The following is a 20292-nucleotide window of genomic DNA, read 5'->3' on the forward strand; positions in this document are numbered from 1 at the left end:
TGCAGAAGTTTATCTCTTACATTTGGATGGCCCTGTTTTCTTTCAGCTACCCAAATTAGTTATTAGCGGGAAAGACTGTGTTGCTCCTGGGCAATGGAACTCTTTGTCATACATTTCCCATTTTCCTTAACTGTGGTATCTAGCAGTAATCCCCAACATGTATATGTTTTATTTACTGATGGCGTCAAGATACTGATAGCACACTATTCTGTTCTGTTTCATTAGTTAACATGTGTGGTATCACTATGACTGGGTACGTGGAATGTTGCTTGCAGAAATAAGGTTTAATTGCACATACAATGTGACTTTAAAATTGGACTTAAATATTCATATTTTATTGCCTTGACTCACTTCATGACATGTTATGTAAATATAGACAATAAAACTATCACAATATTTGCCACCACTGTGTTGCTAACTATAAATAGAACCTGTGGACTAGGAAGGGCTCATTAACACACTACAGTAGTTCAACATCAGCACTGTAAAGCAATGTGATTTTTGAAAGGCCCAATATAAACTCTTATGAAATGCTGGTAGTCTTCCCTCTGGCTGCTCTTTTCCCACCCTACCTAAGCTGGGCTCCATGGCAAAGTTCTTTTTCTTACTCCCTCTTTTGGTATTGACAACTTCAAAGTTGCATTTGTTCCAACGGATATATAAAAGGCATATAACCCTGCTGTTGTGCCTTTCTTGAGGCTTTTGTCCATACAAATAAATTCTTTTGGATTCCCTGTGTTCCTTTTATCATGATTCTTGCTTTCTCAGGGTCTTTCAGTGACCTTAGTGTCGGGCCCTTGCCCTTTCAGTTATGACCTTCCTTTCTCAGGAATAGGCTCATTTTTTATCACAGAAGCAAGGAACATCTTTCAGTCAACTCTTTTAGGTTCACATTCAAACGCCTGACATCCAGAAATTATATTTGCATTTGTGTCCCTTACTGTACTGATCCATATTCATTATTTCAGATGAAGACTTTTCCCCCATGTCTTTCAGATGAAGATTCTCTAATGGAATCTACTTCCCTTCCAATGCCTGCTAAAAGTCTTTGTGAAGTGGCTTGGATTCTGTGAACCAGGAGTAGAAGGAAGATAACTGAAGAATAATTGAAGAATTATCTTCAATTCTCTCTGTCTCTCCTGCACTGTGCAATGCTTCTTCAGAGGGTCAGGGGACTCACCTGAATGACATGGGATGGGGGGGTGCAGTAGAAAAAGGAAATGGACAAAAATCAGGTGGTTTCCTTATCCAAGTAAATGCTACTTGCACAAGGTGCCTCCACTTAAGTTTTGGGCATTGACCTTCTCACCAGCAGCCCATATGGCCTATCCCATGCTGTTGGGCCTATCCCATCTGGAAAGGCTTTTCAGAGGGCACAGGGAAAAGGGAGCAACAATGTTCCATTTTGAGAGCTTCCTTCTGCTTGCAGTTCTCAGGATATCTGCCACTGATTCTTGCCATCACTGTAATATTGTCTTATCTGAGTGAAGTGGGTGTGGTCTGCTCAAACTATTTTCTCTCCAGAATGGAGCTTATAAGATACTGGTACTATAAGTCTGTAGCAAAATCCAACTGCTTAAGGTGCTGGTAAGTTTGGTCCTTGAAATGCCATGACCAATCCCTCCCCATCCTCAGTGGACTTTCATGTCTCTTTTAAAAATTGCTGTGTGTGTCAGGGATTGCTTCTCCCCATATAGACCGATCCAGACCCTGCAATCATCATCTGAGTCCCTTCTTCGTATGACTCTTCCATTAGAGGTCCAGAGGGTGGCAATACAAGAATGGGCCTTTTCTGCAGTGACTCCCCATTTGTAGAATAGAGGCTCACCTTTATTACATATCTTTAGGTGCCAAGGAAAAATGCTTTTCTATAACCAGGCCTTTGGCTGATGAGCATTCTATGACCTTTTAAATGTGTTTGTGGGAGGAAGGCTATTGGTTTGTGTTTATTTTATTATGTGTTCTCATCTTGTATTTTTATGTTGTGAACTGCCCCGTGATCTTTGGATGAAGGGCAGTATACGAAAGTAATAAATAATGGTAATAATTATAATAATAATAATTTGTTCGTTTTAAAAGAGTGATGCATGATCACACAAGTGATATTTCCAGGTTTTGTTTTCCTCTGAAAGGTGGACAAGTCTCCCTGAAGCATGGGGTGGTAGTGAACAGACACATTCAAATTTCTTTTTCCATTGCAAAGACGGGAGGCTGTTTTAAACTTAGATTAACTTCCGTAGACAAGCATAAATGGCATTCAAAGTGACAAAATTGCAATAACTTATAAATCACTAAAATAAAATAAATTACATTATTGTAAAACCAAATATAATGTTTTTGTTAATTAGCTTCAAAAGAATAGTCACATTTTACATATAAAAGCTACCATGCTGTAAAATGTGCAGTTCAAAAAAGAGTTCTACTCCTCTGTGTCCTTTGTGTGTGTCACAAAATAGTACAGATAGGAAATGTGTCCAAAATATGCTTGTGAAAAATCAATTTATTCTTAATAGCACATCATACTTTAAAATATGTACCTTCTAAAGAACAGGCATGTTTCTTCTTGGCCTGAGACCCCAGCTTTATTCCTGATGCCAATTACAATGCAGCTGCTCAATAATACTATGTTGCATTGCACACCCAAGTCTTGCCACGCCTGGTGGCCCCACCTACTTCATTAATGATCTGGTGTAGTCGCAGTAAAGTCATTTCAACACATCAGCTCACAATGTATTTTACTTTGATAATGAAACCTCAGCATCTTTTCGTTGGTTTTCCCTAGTCATGCATCAAACAAGCAGCAGGAGACCATTATCCTGTGCCTATGCTGTATTCCACTGATGCAATCCTTTAAATATGGTTTTGTTATTTACTTTCCTATAATCGCAGTACAATAGGCCAAAGACGTGGCTTTCAAACAGCTTCATTTCAATCTGTGCCTTGCTGCTTTGATGCTGCTTCAAGTAGTCTTTCAAAAGACTTCAAAACATACTGCATAAAGGCTGTACCAGTGATAACCATCTTTTTCCCCACCCCCCACCTCCAGTGCTGAGTTAGAGGATTTTATTAGTTGCCATTTTGAAGTACCTTTTCTGCTGTGGCTTTTTGTTCCTCCCACCATTTCAGTTAGTGGATGTAGCATAGTGCCCTTGCTTGAATGTAGTTTTTAAATGAGTACCTGATCACTACCAACTTCTTAGTGGAGGTCATGAGAGGACACTATGAAGACTAAAACACTTTAATAAGCAGGTATGTGCATCAGTTTTCTCTGTCCTCAGTTGGGCATCAGTATAATAGCCTTGCTGAATAGCACTACAACTTGCAAATGGAATACGTTTCATCCTAAAAAGTAGCCATTGTCATTAAAGATACCTTAGCTGAAAGCAGGCAGACAGATGCATATGATAATAACCAGCTGGAAACATCTGTACTAACTGAACATGAGAGAACATTTTGAAAGGAGCAGCTTTGTGAAAAGCACAGTAGCTTCCAAATTACTTGTGCAAGGCCTTGCTTTACCCCCTCCCCAAATTTCTACCATTTCCTTCTCTACAATCACCAGTGAGTTTAAACCCTTGTCCACAGTGAGTTGAGAGTAAATCTCATGCTGCAGTCCCAAGAAACCATTGTTTCACTTCCTTGTGTAGACACATTAACAAATACGTTGTATGTTGAGTTTATAATGTATTAATTTGTGGGTGCTAAATGCCTGGATTCTGTAAACGTTAGAATTACAGCTTGTGAGTTAAAATGGGTGGGGTAAGGAGCTGTTTAGCACAACAGTGCATCAAAGGAACTCACTACAGAGTGCAAAGAGGTGGGGCCCCTTTGACTCCAGAGAAATAGTCAAGAGTTTAGGGATTGCAGTTAAGAGTTATGCAACAGTGAGTAAGCATTGAGCTGGAGAGAGAGGCAGAGAAATGGCTGGTGTCTGTTTAAATCCAATGCTGTGCTTATGGAAGAGGCAAGAGACTGTCTTGCAGTGTAATGCTGGGGATCCCTCTAATTTAAACTCAGGTTAATATATATAAACCATATATTATAAAGACACCACTGTCTCTGTTGTGCCTCATTTTCCAAAAGCAAACACAGACCCTGTGTAAAATGTGCCTGGAAGTCCTGTACTTCTGTGGAGATTGGGGTGGTGTGTAACAAGATGAATGATTTTGTAGCCAGCAAATAGAATGATAAAAACAAGTTCCAGATCCCGCAGAGGTGGTTCATGTATATATCCATAAAGATGCAGAGAAGACTGATGGAACTAGTGTCTTAAAACCAACCTTTGCAGGATTCAATGGATCATCACACCTGCAGATGGCTTAGTAAAAGTTGAAAGATGTTTATGTAGCTGCTAGGACTGCCTCTTATTCTCATAAATGAGGCTGTCTGTGTGTTCCATGTTCCTTTTTTTGTTTGTTTGTTTACTAGCCCCTTTTGGAAATTCAACTGCCCCTTTGTATTCACTGCCCACTCACTTCAAGGATAAAATTAGGTACCCTGGGTTTAGTATATATTCCATATATTTTTTGATATAAGATTTCTAATGAGTGGAAGAGTCTGAAAGCTACAAGTAGCACTATCTGCCTGGCTCTCTTGTAGATTCTACAGTCAGACAACCTGCTTTAGGAAATCCTGCGCTGGAACTCCAACCGTGTACCTGCAGTCACAACAATTTTGGAACTATCTTATGGGTCAGAATAGATGAATGCTTTCCTGTTTGATTTTGAAGGAACAAACTATTTTTCCTTGTTGCACATCACTTGAATCTTTATAGGCATGCTACCTATGCAGAAATACTACATAGACAAATCTATCTATTTAGCAAATATTCTCCTATAAAAGCCACACTGAAAAACTGTCTCACTCTAGACATTCAACGAGGTGGCAGAATACTGAGGTGGTTATACAGTTCCACTTCAGATTGCTGGTAATATATATAGCTATATAATATTTTAAAATTGATATAATTTTTGAATGCTTCCCTGTCTCCAACAAAAATAAAGCTCTTGGGGGGGGGGGAGTTTTTTGCCACTTCCTGTACTAATAGTCTACTGTTAAGGGAAGATTCAAAAGTGTGAGCCAACATTGGCAGTTTGAAGCAGTACAATCTATGTCACCAACCCAGAATTCATTCTGCTGCATGTTTAGACTATGCCCAAGAAATGGAACCTTGGATGAGGCTGTGTAAATGGGAGTAGGATTTATTCTTAATGGCTCACAGTAAATTCTATGAGACAGTGGAAACTAATAGAAATCTTGAAACAAAATTGAAAGGATCTGGCGCTTGCCTCTGGCAGTTTAGCGTATGGTCACTTCACCACCCTATCGGTTGTCACTGGCTGCACCCAGAATAATGAATAGCTTCTATTCCCTCCTATAGCAACCAATAAACAATAGTACGTATATAGATCAAATTCTAATGAACAAGATCCTGTAATCGTTTGAGTCAATGTCTTTCTGTACAGAAAGTTCTTCTTAAATGTAGACAAACATTGGAAAGAACGAATGTCATACTAAAAAAAACCAAGTTGTTGGAAGGTGGCAAATGTTGTTTGCGCAAACAAACACCAGATAAGTGTGGTAAACCTGTGCCTTTCAACTATATCACCTCAAGTAGCAGGTAGGGGTATATTTATTCCCAGGTTGAATACTCAAACATGGCAGGGAAAGTCTATATGTAAAATACCAGCAAGATGGCTAGGTTACCTACAGCCCCTTTCCCTGGCATTTAATTTTCTGTACCTTGGAAATTATATTCATACCAGGTGCCCAAAATCCAGGGACACCCTAGTCTGAAGTGGAACAGTCACTAAATAGGTTTACCACTTTATCTTGTGTTTATGAGTAGTAGGTCATAATTTTAGAGGCTTTTTTTGCATCAGAATTTTATGAACTTCTGAGCCAAAGTTTCAGTTCACACCGAATCTTAACTGCTGGATTACTAAATTGTCCACAATGGTAGTTTCTAATCAAAGGCCAGACAAGAAATCCTAGCTATCATTTCTGTAAAGACTGACTACATAACAAACTTTTAATAGTTTCTTAAGCAAGTTAGCAGCAACAACAAAGAACAATTACTTACTGGAAAGGAAGTGCTGAGAAGTAGGACCGAAATCTCGGTGGGCTTCATGCAACTGCCTGATACGCTCATCAATGGACACCTGTGTGGAGGGAAAATGACTCAGTGTAATAAAGGAGACAATAAGGTGTCTTGTTAAACTTCCCACCCCACCCCAATAGATGGATTATGTGCAATTACGTGCAAGAGTGAAATAATTAATAATTACGTGGAAGAGTGAAACCTTAATGTGTTTGGAGTCGTGCCCATGAGGATAAAAGCCAGCTTAAATCCAACAAACTTTCCACCTTCTAGATATGGTTTCTTTTCTTATCAACATTAAAGTGACAAGTCACTTTTCTGTTGTTTGTGATGGAATATATGTATTGTAATGTTTTGAAATGGAAAATTATAAATAAGCAGTATAAGCTGCAGCAATGCCCACCTGGAAAAACCTTTCTTAACTTGGAAATTTGCCAGGTCAGTCTGAAAACCCCCATGTAGGTTTTGTTCTGAAAGCCTACAATAAAACAGTCTCCAGAAATCAAGTTTTAATATATGGTTTATTTAGTGCGAATCATTTTCAGGGGTGATTGCTACTCATATTTTGGGAAGGGCACCTTTCAGGGTAACGGGCTGGCTCTGAGGTTTGCTGTCTGAGATATGGGGTTGTAAATTGGGACAGGAGCTGCCTGTAGGACCAACCTGTCTCATCTTCCTGGAGCTATGGGGTCTCAGGAAGGGGAGTGGGTCTACCTACTTGCCTTCATGGCATGGCCTGGGAAGCAAGTAAGTTGGATAGTGGTAACTCTGTTTCCTGCAGACAGGAGTTTGGTTGCCCTAGCGGCTGCAGTTTTAGTTCTATGTTGAAGTTAGTTCTGCACCAATAGCTGTTTCCCTATGCAGGTGTTTTATGGATTTAATCTTAAAAGCAACACAAGTTCAACCAAGCCTTTGCCTCTTTTTTAGTTATCAGGTCGCAAATGAAGTTTTAATATGTAGTGTATTTATTGTGGATCTTTTTCAGTGGTTATTGCTGCTCATATTTCGAAATAATTTGGTTCCTATGCTAGTACTAGTTTTGCTTATATTGTTATATTTTTCAGAAAAAGTTAGGTAAAGACATGGTTGAGAAAAAGTCAGGTCGTTACAATGGCAAAGCAATCTCTCCCCTTAAATGACAAACAACGTTTGAGTGATAATCTGTATCCCCCATCACTTCTAAAACGCCTTTCCTTTCCCAACGTATCATTTTCTTTTTGTTTTTTCCATGTTTCATCCCTTCCAATCTGGCTTCTGCTGTCACCATGCAACTGAAATTGTTCTTAATGTTGCTAATGATCTTTTAGCTACATCTCATGACAATTTAGCTATTCACTTCTTACTCTTTGATCCTTTTTAAAGCTTTTGATACTGTTGACCAATCTATTATTCTTGTCTCTTTGTACTTTCCATGTTTTCATGGGCACATTCTTTCATGGATTTTATGCTATCTCTCCACCAGCTGTTGGTGTTAATGGCTCCCTTTCCACTCTTTCTGTTGGGGTTCCTTACAGTTCCGTTCTCAGCCTCTTCTATTTTTATATTTATGCCTCTTCTTTCAAGCATTATTTATTCATTCTACTTGGGTTACCTTGGTTTTTCCTAATGACCTTTACATTTATTCTTCTTTCTCATCTGACCTTCTTAAACTAATATTCCTTCTGATTTAGCTATTTCATTATGAATGTCTTCTTACTATCTCAAACACATCTCTCAAAAACCAAATTTCAGGTTGGTCATCAGTTTCTTCTTTTCTTCACATTTATATTCTGCTGTTATTGTAATCTGAAATATTTGTTGATTTTTATCCCTTTATTGAAGCCACTGTGAAATCTTGTCATTTTCATTTGTTGAATATTTTTAAACTCCATTCAATGTCCCGCTACAATTAACAATATGGCCTTTCAATGTTTGGAAGCTATGTTTGATTATACCACAAATTGCAAAAAAAAGAAGAAGCTTGTAGGTCTCCACTTAGATATTATAGAATATTCCTCTACATAGTGATAAGCAGTGATTTCTTTTTCTAAAAAAATGTTTAAGGGTACTCTTATTTTGACTCAAGAAAATCACCATTTTATATTTCAAATCAGGAAAAATAAATACAGTAAATGGACAAAAGTACAAAGATTCACAAAATGTTTAGGGGTATGCGTATTCCTATGACCCCCTGCCCCCCCGAAAAAAAGCACTGGTGATAAGGAATGTTTTCCAGATGGCTGATTTATTGTATGGGCTTGTATAGTCATAATTTGTTAAAATCTGAAATTCTTTGTTGCTTAAACTCCCCCCCCCCTCTCTACTTTATAATTAATACAGTTTAGATGGGATTTTTAAATTTATATATTTTTAACAAGGGAATCTCAATCCCTTCTCAAGACAAAATGATGAAAAATCCAATAAACTGATTTCTAAAAAGTGTGGTTGATCATGAAGAATTCCATTCTTGGGTATATACAAGTGACATTTATTGCTAAAGACATACATTTCTGCACACACTTATATTTCCTATTCAGCTTTGAGACTTTGGATAAATGCATTACACACACTTATAAATATAAAGAAACAGACAAAATGCCTACCCTCCTACGTAATAAGATGCAAACAAAGACTCTCTTTATGCTTCTACAGTAATGCAACACATTCACCCCTCCACAACCTTTATCTATGCCTTTCAGCATTTCCAGCCTTTATAATCCTGGGTGCGGCCTGTTTCCCAAAACTGAGATAATTGAATTAATTTCATGCAGCAATTCCCAATTTTTAAAAAAGATATTATGAGCAGTGAGGATGGCCAAGGAACACATTTGAGTGTTGTATTTTTTCCTGTTAGAATTTTGTTTGTTTGTTTTATTCTAACTTTGTCAGAATACTGGAAACATGAATTTGTTAATAGGCAACTTCTGGATTATAAACAGGTGTTCCACATAACAGTTCAGATGTAGGTGTCGAATCAGCTTGGTATGTGGTAGTGGTGGCTTCTACTGCTGAATAAAGAGGAACATCAAATATGAGTGCAGTGTTTCTCAAAATTTTTGATTCTTGCTCACTTCTAGAATTATAGAATCATAAAATTGTAGAGTTGGAAGGGACCAAAAGACTAATGTAGTTCAACCCCCTGCAATACAGGAATCTTTTTGCCCAATGTGAGGCTCGGACCCATGACCCTGAGATTAAGAGTCTCATGCTCTAGCAACTGAGCTATATGAAAGATGAAAACATCCTACAATCTGAACATCCTATCTTCTGATACCCTCAACCTAGCATCAACCATCTAACAGAAAGTATGTACAGATCATTAGAGTGAGTGGAAGAAATCATATCTAATCCCTCTTAAAACCACATACGAGTGAACACCAGATAAAGCAGCACTTTTCATAAATCAAGTGGCTGCGTTATGTGGACCACAAGTCCACCACAAGTCCAGTGTGGATAATTCAACCCAACCTTGCCTTGGATTGGTGATAGTGAAAAAATATCTGCCTTTACCAACTTCAAACTTTGTTCTCCCCTTTCATGTGTTCCACTTTTCCCAAAAGACCCACTCCACATTCTCAGAAGCATTGCAATGGTGACAATAGCTGTGTACCTGAAAACATTTGCACACCTGCAAGATTAACTTGAATAATAGGTATTGTACAGTTTTGCACTCAATACTACCAGAGATAGTACTTCAGCCAATACAAATATAGTACCAATTAAAGGAACAACTAACCAAGACAACAAAAGACACACTCAAAACCATTTAGATAGAATTCATGCCAAATTCTTTTAACAAGAACTGCCATGATGCATCATGTCAATGATCCATCTAGCCTAGCATCTTCAACAATGCTTCATATGCTGCTAGGCAGTTGACAAAAGTAGAACACAACCTTCATCCTCCTTTTGTTTGTTTGCAGCACTTGGCCGGAAGACATATACTGCCTCTGAATGTGAATGATGTATTTCTGGCTAATGCAGCAAGTAGCAATCCTCTGCAATACTGAATCTTTTTCAAAACTCATTTATGCTAGTGGACATCGGAACATTCTGTAGCAATGAATTCAAAAGATGTCACAGTGCCTGGCAAGCTACTGGAGACATTAGAATTTTAATTCTGAAGTCGGTGCATAACCTACGTGAAATTAAATCCCTTCATCTATGGCAATATACCATGGTGCTCAAATGATTTAATCTGAGTGGCTTTAGAGCTTTTCACTTGGAAGGGATATAGGATTTGCTGCTCATAAGGTAGGATTAAACCATGTGCACAACCTTAGTCTTTAGCTCTTGGTTAGACCATCCCTATTACTATTGCATAATACAGATCTATAGAAAACTCATAAATTAAAAAAAATCCTTAGCAAATCTACACTGCCTTTCCTCTGCACATTGTCTTTCCCCTTTTCATTTTAAGAAATTGCTTTTTTATTATTTCTGGTAGATTGCTGTCTCTTGATTGCAAACAAATATCTTTTATTCTAACCAATATTAATAAACCAAATTACAATTTCACGAACTATTCATTAATTCTCTGCTATGAGGGAAAGCATTCACATGGACACACATTTCTGCTACTTTGTTCAAATCTTGAACTGAACTGAAATACCATTATTTATTTATTTATTTATTTATTTATTTATTTATTTTATTTGTTGATTACATTTTTATACCTCTCTTCACCTGAAGATCTTAGGGCAGTTTACAACACAAAACACAAGATATTGGATTATTTCTCTTGGGGAAAATCCTTTTAGTTTCTCATTCAATATGATAACATGTTTAAAATATAAGCAAAGATTATAATATTGTGGCTGCACATCCATCAGGTTCTTGATTAAGATTTGGAATTATTTTATTTATTTAATATTAATAGCAACTATCAACAGTTCAAGGGGACTTACGTTTTGCTGAAGTTTAAACATTTACATTTAAGCTTTCCTTCTGTAAATCATTAATCACATAAAGTATGTCACCAGCTGAGAATTCTATGAGGTCAAACTAATGCTTCATTTCTAAGGGCATCGAAGAGCACTAATTACATAGTAATGCCATTTGCTTTTTAAACACAGGCAAATTATAAAAGATGAGGAGGAGAGACAGACATCAGTGAGAACTTTCAAATCAGGCAAAGAAGTTAACACAAAGCACTTGGAAGCTCCTGAGCAACTACGGCTGACAGAATAGAATTATTATGATTATTTTGAAAAGTCACCCAAGCAATTAATTTAAAGCACTTATATTAAAGCATAACATTCACATGACAATCCAATGCATGTAGAAGTAAGTCCTATTGCAGGCACCCCCAAACTCGGCCCTCCAGCTGTTTTGGAACTACAATTCCCATCATCCCTAACCACTGGTCCTGTTAGCTAGGGATGATGGGAGTTGTAGTCCCAAAACAGCTGGAGGGCCGAGTTTGGGAATACCTGTCCTATTGTGTTCAATGAAGCTTACTCCCAAGTAAGTGTGCATAGGACTGCATTCTCAGTGTATCTATATTTTTGTTCTGTCAAAATAGAGGCAGTATTTACAACCATGCAGATATGATATTATTTAATAAAACAGTCCCCTTCTACTACTCCGCCCCAGCCACGTTCACAATATTTCCAAAGCTTTCTAAGCTCAACCCAAGAATGCGAGCTCCTGCAAAATCCTCTAGAACTGTGGTTCTCAAACTTTTTCTCTGGGCCACACTTTCGGAATAAAAATTTTCTCGCACCACACCCAGTTTTTTTATTGATAAGAAAAACATTGGAAAACAAACAGAAACAACACCTAGCAGTGCTTGATTTATAACACCGAACACAACTACCTTATATGATCATGGGAAATCCAGAAAGTGTAAAACAATGCAGCTACATAAGAACTGAAATATTCCCAAAATATAATAATGATTGTCCTTTAATCTTCCCGCCACACTGCCCACATTCTCCTGCCACACCAGTGTGGCACGCCACACCCTGCTCTAGAATGTTACTCAACAGTCCTCGCATCACCTGAAAAGCTTCTTTTCTTCTCGTTGAGCTTACAGCTGTCAACTGCAACCTGTATGATGCTGTTCTTTACACACACACAAAAACCCAGTTGCTCTCCTTTTCCTGAATATCTTATGATTAGAATGGAAGAACCTTGCCACATAACAGAGAGCACAGGAAAGTCACCTGCCAAAATGCAGTGTTAACAGCTCCTCACTCCCTGGGAAGTGTTGTACTGGACAAGTGGTGGAATGATGGAGTAACTGAAATAATTTCACACATGGTTGTTTAATGTTTAAATCTATTTTTGTTTACCTTAATTTGCATAGGAAATTATATCCTAAAACTCACAATGAGATGTTGTACATAACCTTATCTTTTCTTACTCCTCAGGTGAAAAGGGATGTAAAACGTAATACAAATTCAGAAAACATAATAGAGCTTTTGGCATAAAAGTTGAGGGGGGAAATGTAGAAAGCAAGCAACCTGACTTAAACCTCTTGATTCAGTCCTGTTCTTTTACCATCACTGGGAATTTTATCAAAGATTACTACAGTGCATAACCAACTGCTGTTTTCTTCAAAGATTTGTTGAATAATTCTTATGTGAAACAATCACCTTCAGAAAGATTATTCACACAGGGACACTAAGCCATTTAACCCTTTAGTGAACCACCCTGAGTTCTTATAATGATCTAGGTGGTATTATTATTCTTATTATTAGTAGTAGTAGTAGTAGTAATTTTATTTATCTGAGTCCTCTTTAGGCATTATGAATCCTGAGGCAGTAGTGGGGAAAATGGCTAGTTCTACCCACCTCCACTGCCAACTCATTGAAGATGATTGTGTAGACTGAGGAGTCTTTCCTATTCATAAAGGCTCCCCACACCATTTGGAAATTTTGTACCCTGCTTCCTCCTGTCTTTTGGTAACTTTGCAGGATTCATAGCACCCAAAGCAAGCTCTGGAAATGTGGGGAAGGTGAAGATAAAAGTTTCAAGCTAAAGCATCTCAGGAGAGATTTACTGTGAGGATCCAGCAAGGTTTAAGCATGCATCTGTAAGTGTGAGTTGCTAACTGAAAGCTGCACGTGGCAGCTGTGTGGATGACTGTATGTGGTTTGATTTTATATAACCTGAAGTTTACTGTACTGATCACTAGTGTGCTTCTACATGGGTCAGTCTCTATGGCCACCATGATTTAAACTATTATGCCAGCCCTCTTATATATAATTCAAATCACAATAACAAACTTTGTGCTTTTTAAATAAGTGTGGATAAATGTGGGGTAGTGATCTGGAGTATGCTCCCAACACAGATTGAGGTCCCAGGCCAGTTTCCTGCTGAAGATGTCCCCTTCTGCAGCTATTCACCATCAAACCCTCTCTCAGCACCTTGATCTATATCTCTGAACAGTGACTACACACATGGGCTCTGTTTAGCTGAACATGTGAACAGAGCAAAGACACTGCCACCAGTTGGCATAATCCTTTCCCCAGCACTTTCATATCACCAGATCTGTCAGATAAACAGGGCTAATGTTTCAGCATCCTATCTGTCAGTTCCTGCTATTAACAGGAGACTCTTCATGCACAAATAAGTAATGATTCAAGTATGCCATGAACAAGTGAAACCTGGTGAAAGGACATTAGTCAGACCAGCAAGAAAGGCACTTAATAGCAAAATGCCATCGTAAGTTGGGTGTTACACACTGACCCATACAAAGATTTCCAAGCCAAGCAAGCAACTCTACTCTTTATCTTGACTACCCCCATTTTCTTTTTGGTCTTTGGTATTTCCTTCCTTGCCTCTTGCATGCATCTATTTCTGTCTGCTCTGAATGTTTGGATTTTTTTAAAAAAATAGAAACTAATGATGAGCCTCACAGAAAATAAACCGAATACCAAAAACACTAAAACACCCTAAACTTTATTTTGAGACATTCCAAAACCAAATCAACAGCTATAAATCAAGCTGAAGCTCCTGACATGAAATGAAGGGTTTCATCTTATATGGAACCAGAGGCTTATTCTGATAAAGACCCAAGAAGTGTTTCTAATGCTATACAGCACTGCTGCATAGAAATGGTTTGTCGCAAGCCATTTATCTCTGAAACCTGCCCTCTCTTATCTTGTCTCAGTTGCATTGCGGCAGATGCCACCATTCCAGCTCACGCCTCCAACACAACTAGACCAGTGACTGAAGAAATACCAAGAAATCAATCAGCACAACTAATTTTAAAAAGTCATCAGCAATAGTTGGTGGTATGCAGTATTTTTGTCCAGGTTTGATAACGTCAGAAGAGACCTACTGGATCAGGCCAGGACTTCCGGGTTGGCGCCATCGCCGAATGGCGGACTCCCTCCGAGCTCCGGAGGGAGCCGGCTCGGCAGGGGCTGGGTTTTACCGCACCGGCGATGCGGGGACCCTTAGAAACCACGGCCACGGGGGCCGTGGACTTGGAGACTCGGCTAGCACCGCTAGCGCCCTCCCGACTCGTGAAGGAGCCTTTTTAAAGGCTACGGATCGGGTGCCGGGGAGAAGCGTGGTGCTTTGAGTCCTCTGCCATCCCTGCCGAGCGAAGCCGCATGCCATCCGGCGGAGAGCGCTGACTTCTTCCATTGAGAATTTGGACTTTTAACAACAACCCGTGAGTAAATTGGAAATCGGGTTTAAAAGAAGAAAAATTTTTGGGATTTGAGACGAGCGGGGGGGGATCTAAAAAGGAAGTCAGTCCCCCTCCCTATTGTAGACATTTTAAAACAAGGATTGGGAAGCCAAGGCCCAAAAAGAACGGTATCTTTGCTAAAATCAAGAATTCCATGATGGGAAAGTACAAGAATTGTGCTGGAGGAAGAATTGAAGGAGAAGGAAAATGCACCCCCCTCCCTGGGAACCGGGGCGATTGAGGAGTGAGCCTGGTGAAAAGAGCCGGTGATTTTGACAGCTGTCAAAGTAGCTGTCAAAGTCGGAATTTTAAAGAGGATTTTATTACAAGGACCTTGCTGGTCAAATTTGTTACAACTTGATATAATTTGTTAAGACTTGAATACAAAATGGCGAAAATACGGAGAACAATCGGATTTTTGGAAACAAAGTTACAACAACCCCCCTAGAGGAGCTTCGGGACATTACAAAGATGGGCGTAAGCCGGGAAAAATACAACACTTCGGAATTTCACAGAACTGGTTATCTCCTGGGAAAGCTGCAAAACTGAAACTGAATCTCGTCTACAGGGTGTTTAGACTAAAAGGAGACAACAGAATACCTTACTGAAGAAGGAAGGGACTGAACGCAAGTTTTTGTTCCTGAATAACAACAACCCATGTAGAGTTACTAAACTTCTGAATAAGAAAGTTTTAGCAGCGGAACAAGAGGAAGCTGGACTATAACCTTGAAAGAACAATGGGAGGAATTTTATAATTTGACATTTTTAAAGATTTAGGAATTAATTTTTAAAAAAAAGTAATCCTAAAAATGGGAAATAATTCTGCAAGGAGTTGGGGGAAAAATGGGATTGATGGACTTAAGATTTCCAGGCTGGAAACATAGATTGGAGGATAAGGGAAATTAAACCGGGGAAGGGGAGGGAGAATTAGAATCCAAAGGCTTGCAACTATTTTCTGAATTGGTTTTCTTTTTTCTAATATATTTTTTATTTTTTTATACTTTTATTCTGTGTGCTTTTACTTTAATGGGAAAAAAGGGGGACATTGTGGAAAGAAAAGGGGGTGGGCTATGGGGAGAGATCTTTTGCTTTTTTTTTTTTATCAAGGGTGTTGCATAAGGTTTGTATAAATTTAAATTTGAACAATGGGGTATATAAATTGTGCTTTAAATCAGAAATAGAACTTGTGGAAACAACAATATGAAAGGGGAATACGGTAGGGGTGGGGGAAGGGGGGAGTCCCAGAAAGTGGATGTTTGAAAATAAGGTTCTGAATGTATCTTCATAATTTCTTTTCTTCTCTTTCTGTATTTTGGAAACTTCAATAAATATTATTTAAAAAAAAAAAAAAAAAAAAAAAAAGGATCAGGCCAAAGACCCATCTAGTCCAGCCCCCTTACAGTGGCCAACCAGATGCCTATGGGAAACCCCTAAGCAGGATCTGAGTTCCAACAGCACTCTCTCCACTAGTGAGTCCCAATGACTAGTATTCAGAGGCATACTGTCTCTAGCAGTGGAGGTAGAACATAGTCATTATGGCTAGTAGCCACTGTAGACATGAACTTTTCAAATCCTCTTTTAAAACCATCCAAGCTGGTGGCCATGCTGGACATATGTAGTGAGTGTGTTCAAAGAAATGTGAAATGCAGCTTAACCTCTTTATCAAAGTAAAATGAAATTATCCCCAGGTTTCCATTAGTATTCTACGTAGGTATTCTACATTTGTAGAGTGAAAGGTCTTGATGAATGAAAAGGTTACCTACATGGGGACACACATCAAAGAGCTACTTGGGGGGAAGACAATATGGGTAACAACTGTCTAGTTCATGAGTGCTCTGATCTAACTTTTTTTTAGAAATGGAAAAGAAAGGCTTTTCAGATTATAGGAATTCAAATATCTGAAAGCAAATAACCTTTTAACATGATTTTTTAACATGCTTTACCTTTCTGTGCTAAATATTAACGAATTTTAGATGAGTCCCAAGGTACAACTAAGTGTAAGCATTTCACATTGACCCTTAATATTCACAGAAACAGGTTCTGTAATCTGATAAACTCCTTTGAGCACCATCTTTAATAAATACAATAAGTAAGAAAGCATGAATCACAAGCAACAGCAACGTTACACTGAATCCCTTCTAGTTCCAGCATATTCAGTGCTATCCTTCAACAAACTGCTTCAGCAAGGCAAATCCATGAAGCTACAACCTCTCTATTTTTATAGAGAAGTGCAATGTAGTATGACTAAACCAATATTAGCACACTTAATGCATGATTTAAGCCTAACTGAGTAACTACATTAAGGAGACTCACTGCTGTTGTGTGATGAAGTGTAAAGAAAAAGAAAATAGTTTCTCATTTGTGCAAATATTTACTTTCAGTAGCATTCACAATTTATATCCTTTAATGTATCAATTTTGCTCTTGTTCAGATGTTAAAGAAGGCAACTCACATATTTAACTATGCATTTCCACATTTTTCACATTTATTTGAAACACCTTTATACTGCTCTTCACTGAAATTTTGGGAACAGTTTATAACACATAACTATAAAACAGGACATTAAAATCCAATAAATACAGTAAAAGCAGCAACAATGAGAAGTAAATGATCAGCGAAGGTTTAGGTGAACAAATACATTTTCAAGAGGTGCTGAACACTCAGCAGAGTTGGTGCCTGCTTTAAGTTAGGAGGGAAATTACAAGCTAGTTGCCACAAAATAAACGTTCCTGCCCTGGTGGCAACCAGATGGACTTTGGTGGGCTGTGGAACAATGAGAAGAGCCCCATCCTGACACCTCAACAGCTGGGCAGATCTCTGGGCAGATCTCCATGCAGCAAGATTTCATCCTGTGGGTTGCTTAATAGAAGCAAATGTTTACAGAAAAGGAGAGAGGAGGTAGAGTGCACTCTTACGGGCTTCAGATTTTGGAAGGCCCTTGGGCAAGAAAAACCACATGGCTGGAAGACATATCCCATAGTGATTCTTGTTCCTGGTCATTATCAACAGCTCCTCCTCCTCATTGCTACCACTTGATAGCTTTCCTGCTGGAGAATCATTGAGCAAGCAGGCAGCAGTATCTACCGATTCTTCTTTGACTGGTGCTCCACCACTATGTGGGCTAGAGCAAGAGGTAGATAAGCAAGTAGGCTGCAGTAGTGAGGAGTCAAAGGCTCTTGTCAGCTGGCCCCCTACAGGATTGGGGGCTCTTAGCAGATGTCTGACAGTGGTGACCCTTGACACTGTAGCATGCAAGTCTGAAGCTCTAAACTATGACTCATGCATAAAGTGGAAAGCATGGTTTTCTGTTACATTTGATGAGCTTAATGTAGTTATTCACTTACACCAATTCCAATGTCAGATGGACGATTAAACCCTAGCATAAAAAAACCATGCAATGACTAAACTCTCTCTAAAATTAAAGTGTAGATTATTCCTTCTCATCCTTATCTTATTGGCTTCCTTTCCATGCTACTAAACAGCTAGCTCCCCATCTCCATCAACACATTTGGTAGGGAGCTGGGAAATACCCACAACTATACAAACAAGTTCATTAATATAAAATACATATTTGCTCCAAAAGCTCATCTACTTCTATATCTCAGTTGTGATAGAATGCCTTGTATAAATGTTCTAAAAAGTATAAAATCTCCTGATATTGCCCCAAGAGACTAAGTTGTAAACATATGCATGTCAGACACAAACTAGAGTCAATAAAGTCTCAGTTGTTCAATATGAGCAGAATGCCCCATGATTTACAGAATAAACATTACAGAAATGTTCAAAAGCTGACCTTTGATAGAGGTCATAAATCATATCCCCATGTCCATAGCAACCCTTGGTTGCTATGGTTTCCATACCACCGGGCTCTGTGGGTCATCAAAACCTAATACTTTATACCTTTCAACATTAAGATACTTATCATAAGGAAGGGTGTGCAATAGGGTGTTTGGGTGTCCCCCTCTCCAGCTTCCTGTCTGGGGAAAAAAAATCCAATACCTCTTCCATTTAAAACCTACTGTATGTCTACAGTTCAATGCTAACATCATTTTTTAGATTGCATATTCACAATCTACTATTCACCAACAGCTACTATGTTATTCCAGTTTTACAGACAGGGAAGCGAGAATAAGGCAGAACAACTCAAAGCCACTCACAGGATCCATGCCTGAAATGGTCTAACTCTCAAACTCCACAGGACCACCCACAGTGCAAGCCTCTTCCCTCTTAACTGTCATTTAAAAACAGGGAGTAAAGTCAATATTGGCTCAGCATGGAGGGCTGTGGCTGCAGGGCTTCAGGAGAGCATGGTTTTCAGAAATAAATATTTGTTATACGTTGATTAAAGAAACAGCATTTCCAATTTGCTCAGGGGCTTGGTTTGCTGTAATAATTGCCTTGACATGCTAGAATGAATTAGTAGCCAGAGGGCAGGTGAGATAGTGTAAACAAAACTCATACTCTAAGTGAGTATGGAAATTTGTGTGTGAGTGTGGCAGGACTGAGCCAAATGAATTCACTTATTCTTCAGACTTGAATACTTAGTGGTTTTTGTTGTAGGGATAATATCTCTCAGCTATTTTGGGTTTTGTATTCAAGCGAACTCACTCATTCCAAAGTACATTATTACATTCATGGGACTTCTCTGAAAAGACTGTGGTCTCAATGTTTTTGCTGCTCTGCTTTTGATTTGGTTATTAAAATCTGGAAACAAGGTGAATAAAACAAAAGCCACAATGACATGATTCAAAATATGTGAAAGAAGGAATTCTCACAGTATGCGCACGTTTTTCTCTAAATGTCATGTGAGATTACAGAGGTCATCTCATTCAAATGCACCAACATGCATGCATGAATTTAGAGGCACCATCTGATTATTTGCCACTAAAGCTATTAACTGAGAAGTCACACTAGAGATGACAAAATGCATTTTGCTTTCAGAAAGTTCACAAAAGGGAAAGTCATTACTGTATGTGTCAGTAAGGTACTCATGGAAGATTTGTTCAGATAACCATCTTGACATTACCTGGCTGAATTGCCTAATGATGCAACTTTACTAAGAAATCACAGTGACAGAATAGCATAAGAAGGACACTTCTTTCCCAGTAAACCTTTTACCACAACACCATGGAATTAATATATTTTTCAGCCATTTGGGCAAAAGTAAGGAGCCTACCCATGTTGAGGGAGTGTTATAACACATTCTGACCATACTTCCCATCCCAGAACCCCCTCAAATATAACAATGAATTAGACATTAAGGCCAAATGGAGAAATTTCCTTCATATGTTATCCAGGCTGCACAATTGTTATTGTCTTCAAGCTGGAAGATAATTATCACAATAAACTGTGCAAATGATATGGCCAACATGTGGACTTAGAGGTAATGCATTCATATCTGGTCAGGGGCAGAAAGAATTTGGCCCTTTTACCCATGAGGCCTTGGACACTTCATCTCTGGAAAGAGCTCAAAGAACATTACCAATGCTTCTAGTTGTTTTACTGAACAATCACTGATAAATAACTGTGTTGAAAGTTATAACAGAGCAGATGCACTTTTAAAATC

General features: G+C 38.6%; 1 protein-coding gene across 22 annotated transcripts in view; it reads right to left on the reverse strand.

The window, feature by feature from the left end:
• Positions 1–20292, reverse strand: part of DMD (dystrophin) — a 953416-nt gene that overhangs the window by 124436 nt on the left and 808688 nt on the right. For all 22 annotated transcript variants that reach the window (XM_083612216.1, XM_083612211.1, XM_083612219.1 and 19 more), the window contains one exon: positions 6083–6161. In XM_083612216.1, coding sequence (XP_083468342.1) covers positions 6083–6161 — 79 coding nt within the window. The remainder of the gene's footprint in view (positions 1–6082; positions 6162–20292) is intronic.

The sequence above is a fragment of the Podarcis filfolensis genome, assembly GCF_964270895.1.
Source record: "Podarcis filfolensis genome assembly, chromosome: 4".
In the NCBI taxonomy this organism is placed as follows: domain Eukaryota; kingdom Metazoa; phylum Chordata; class Lepidosauria; order Squamata; family Lacertidae; genus Podarcis; species Podarcis filfolensis.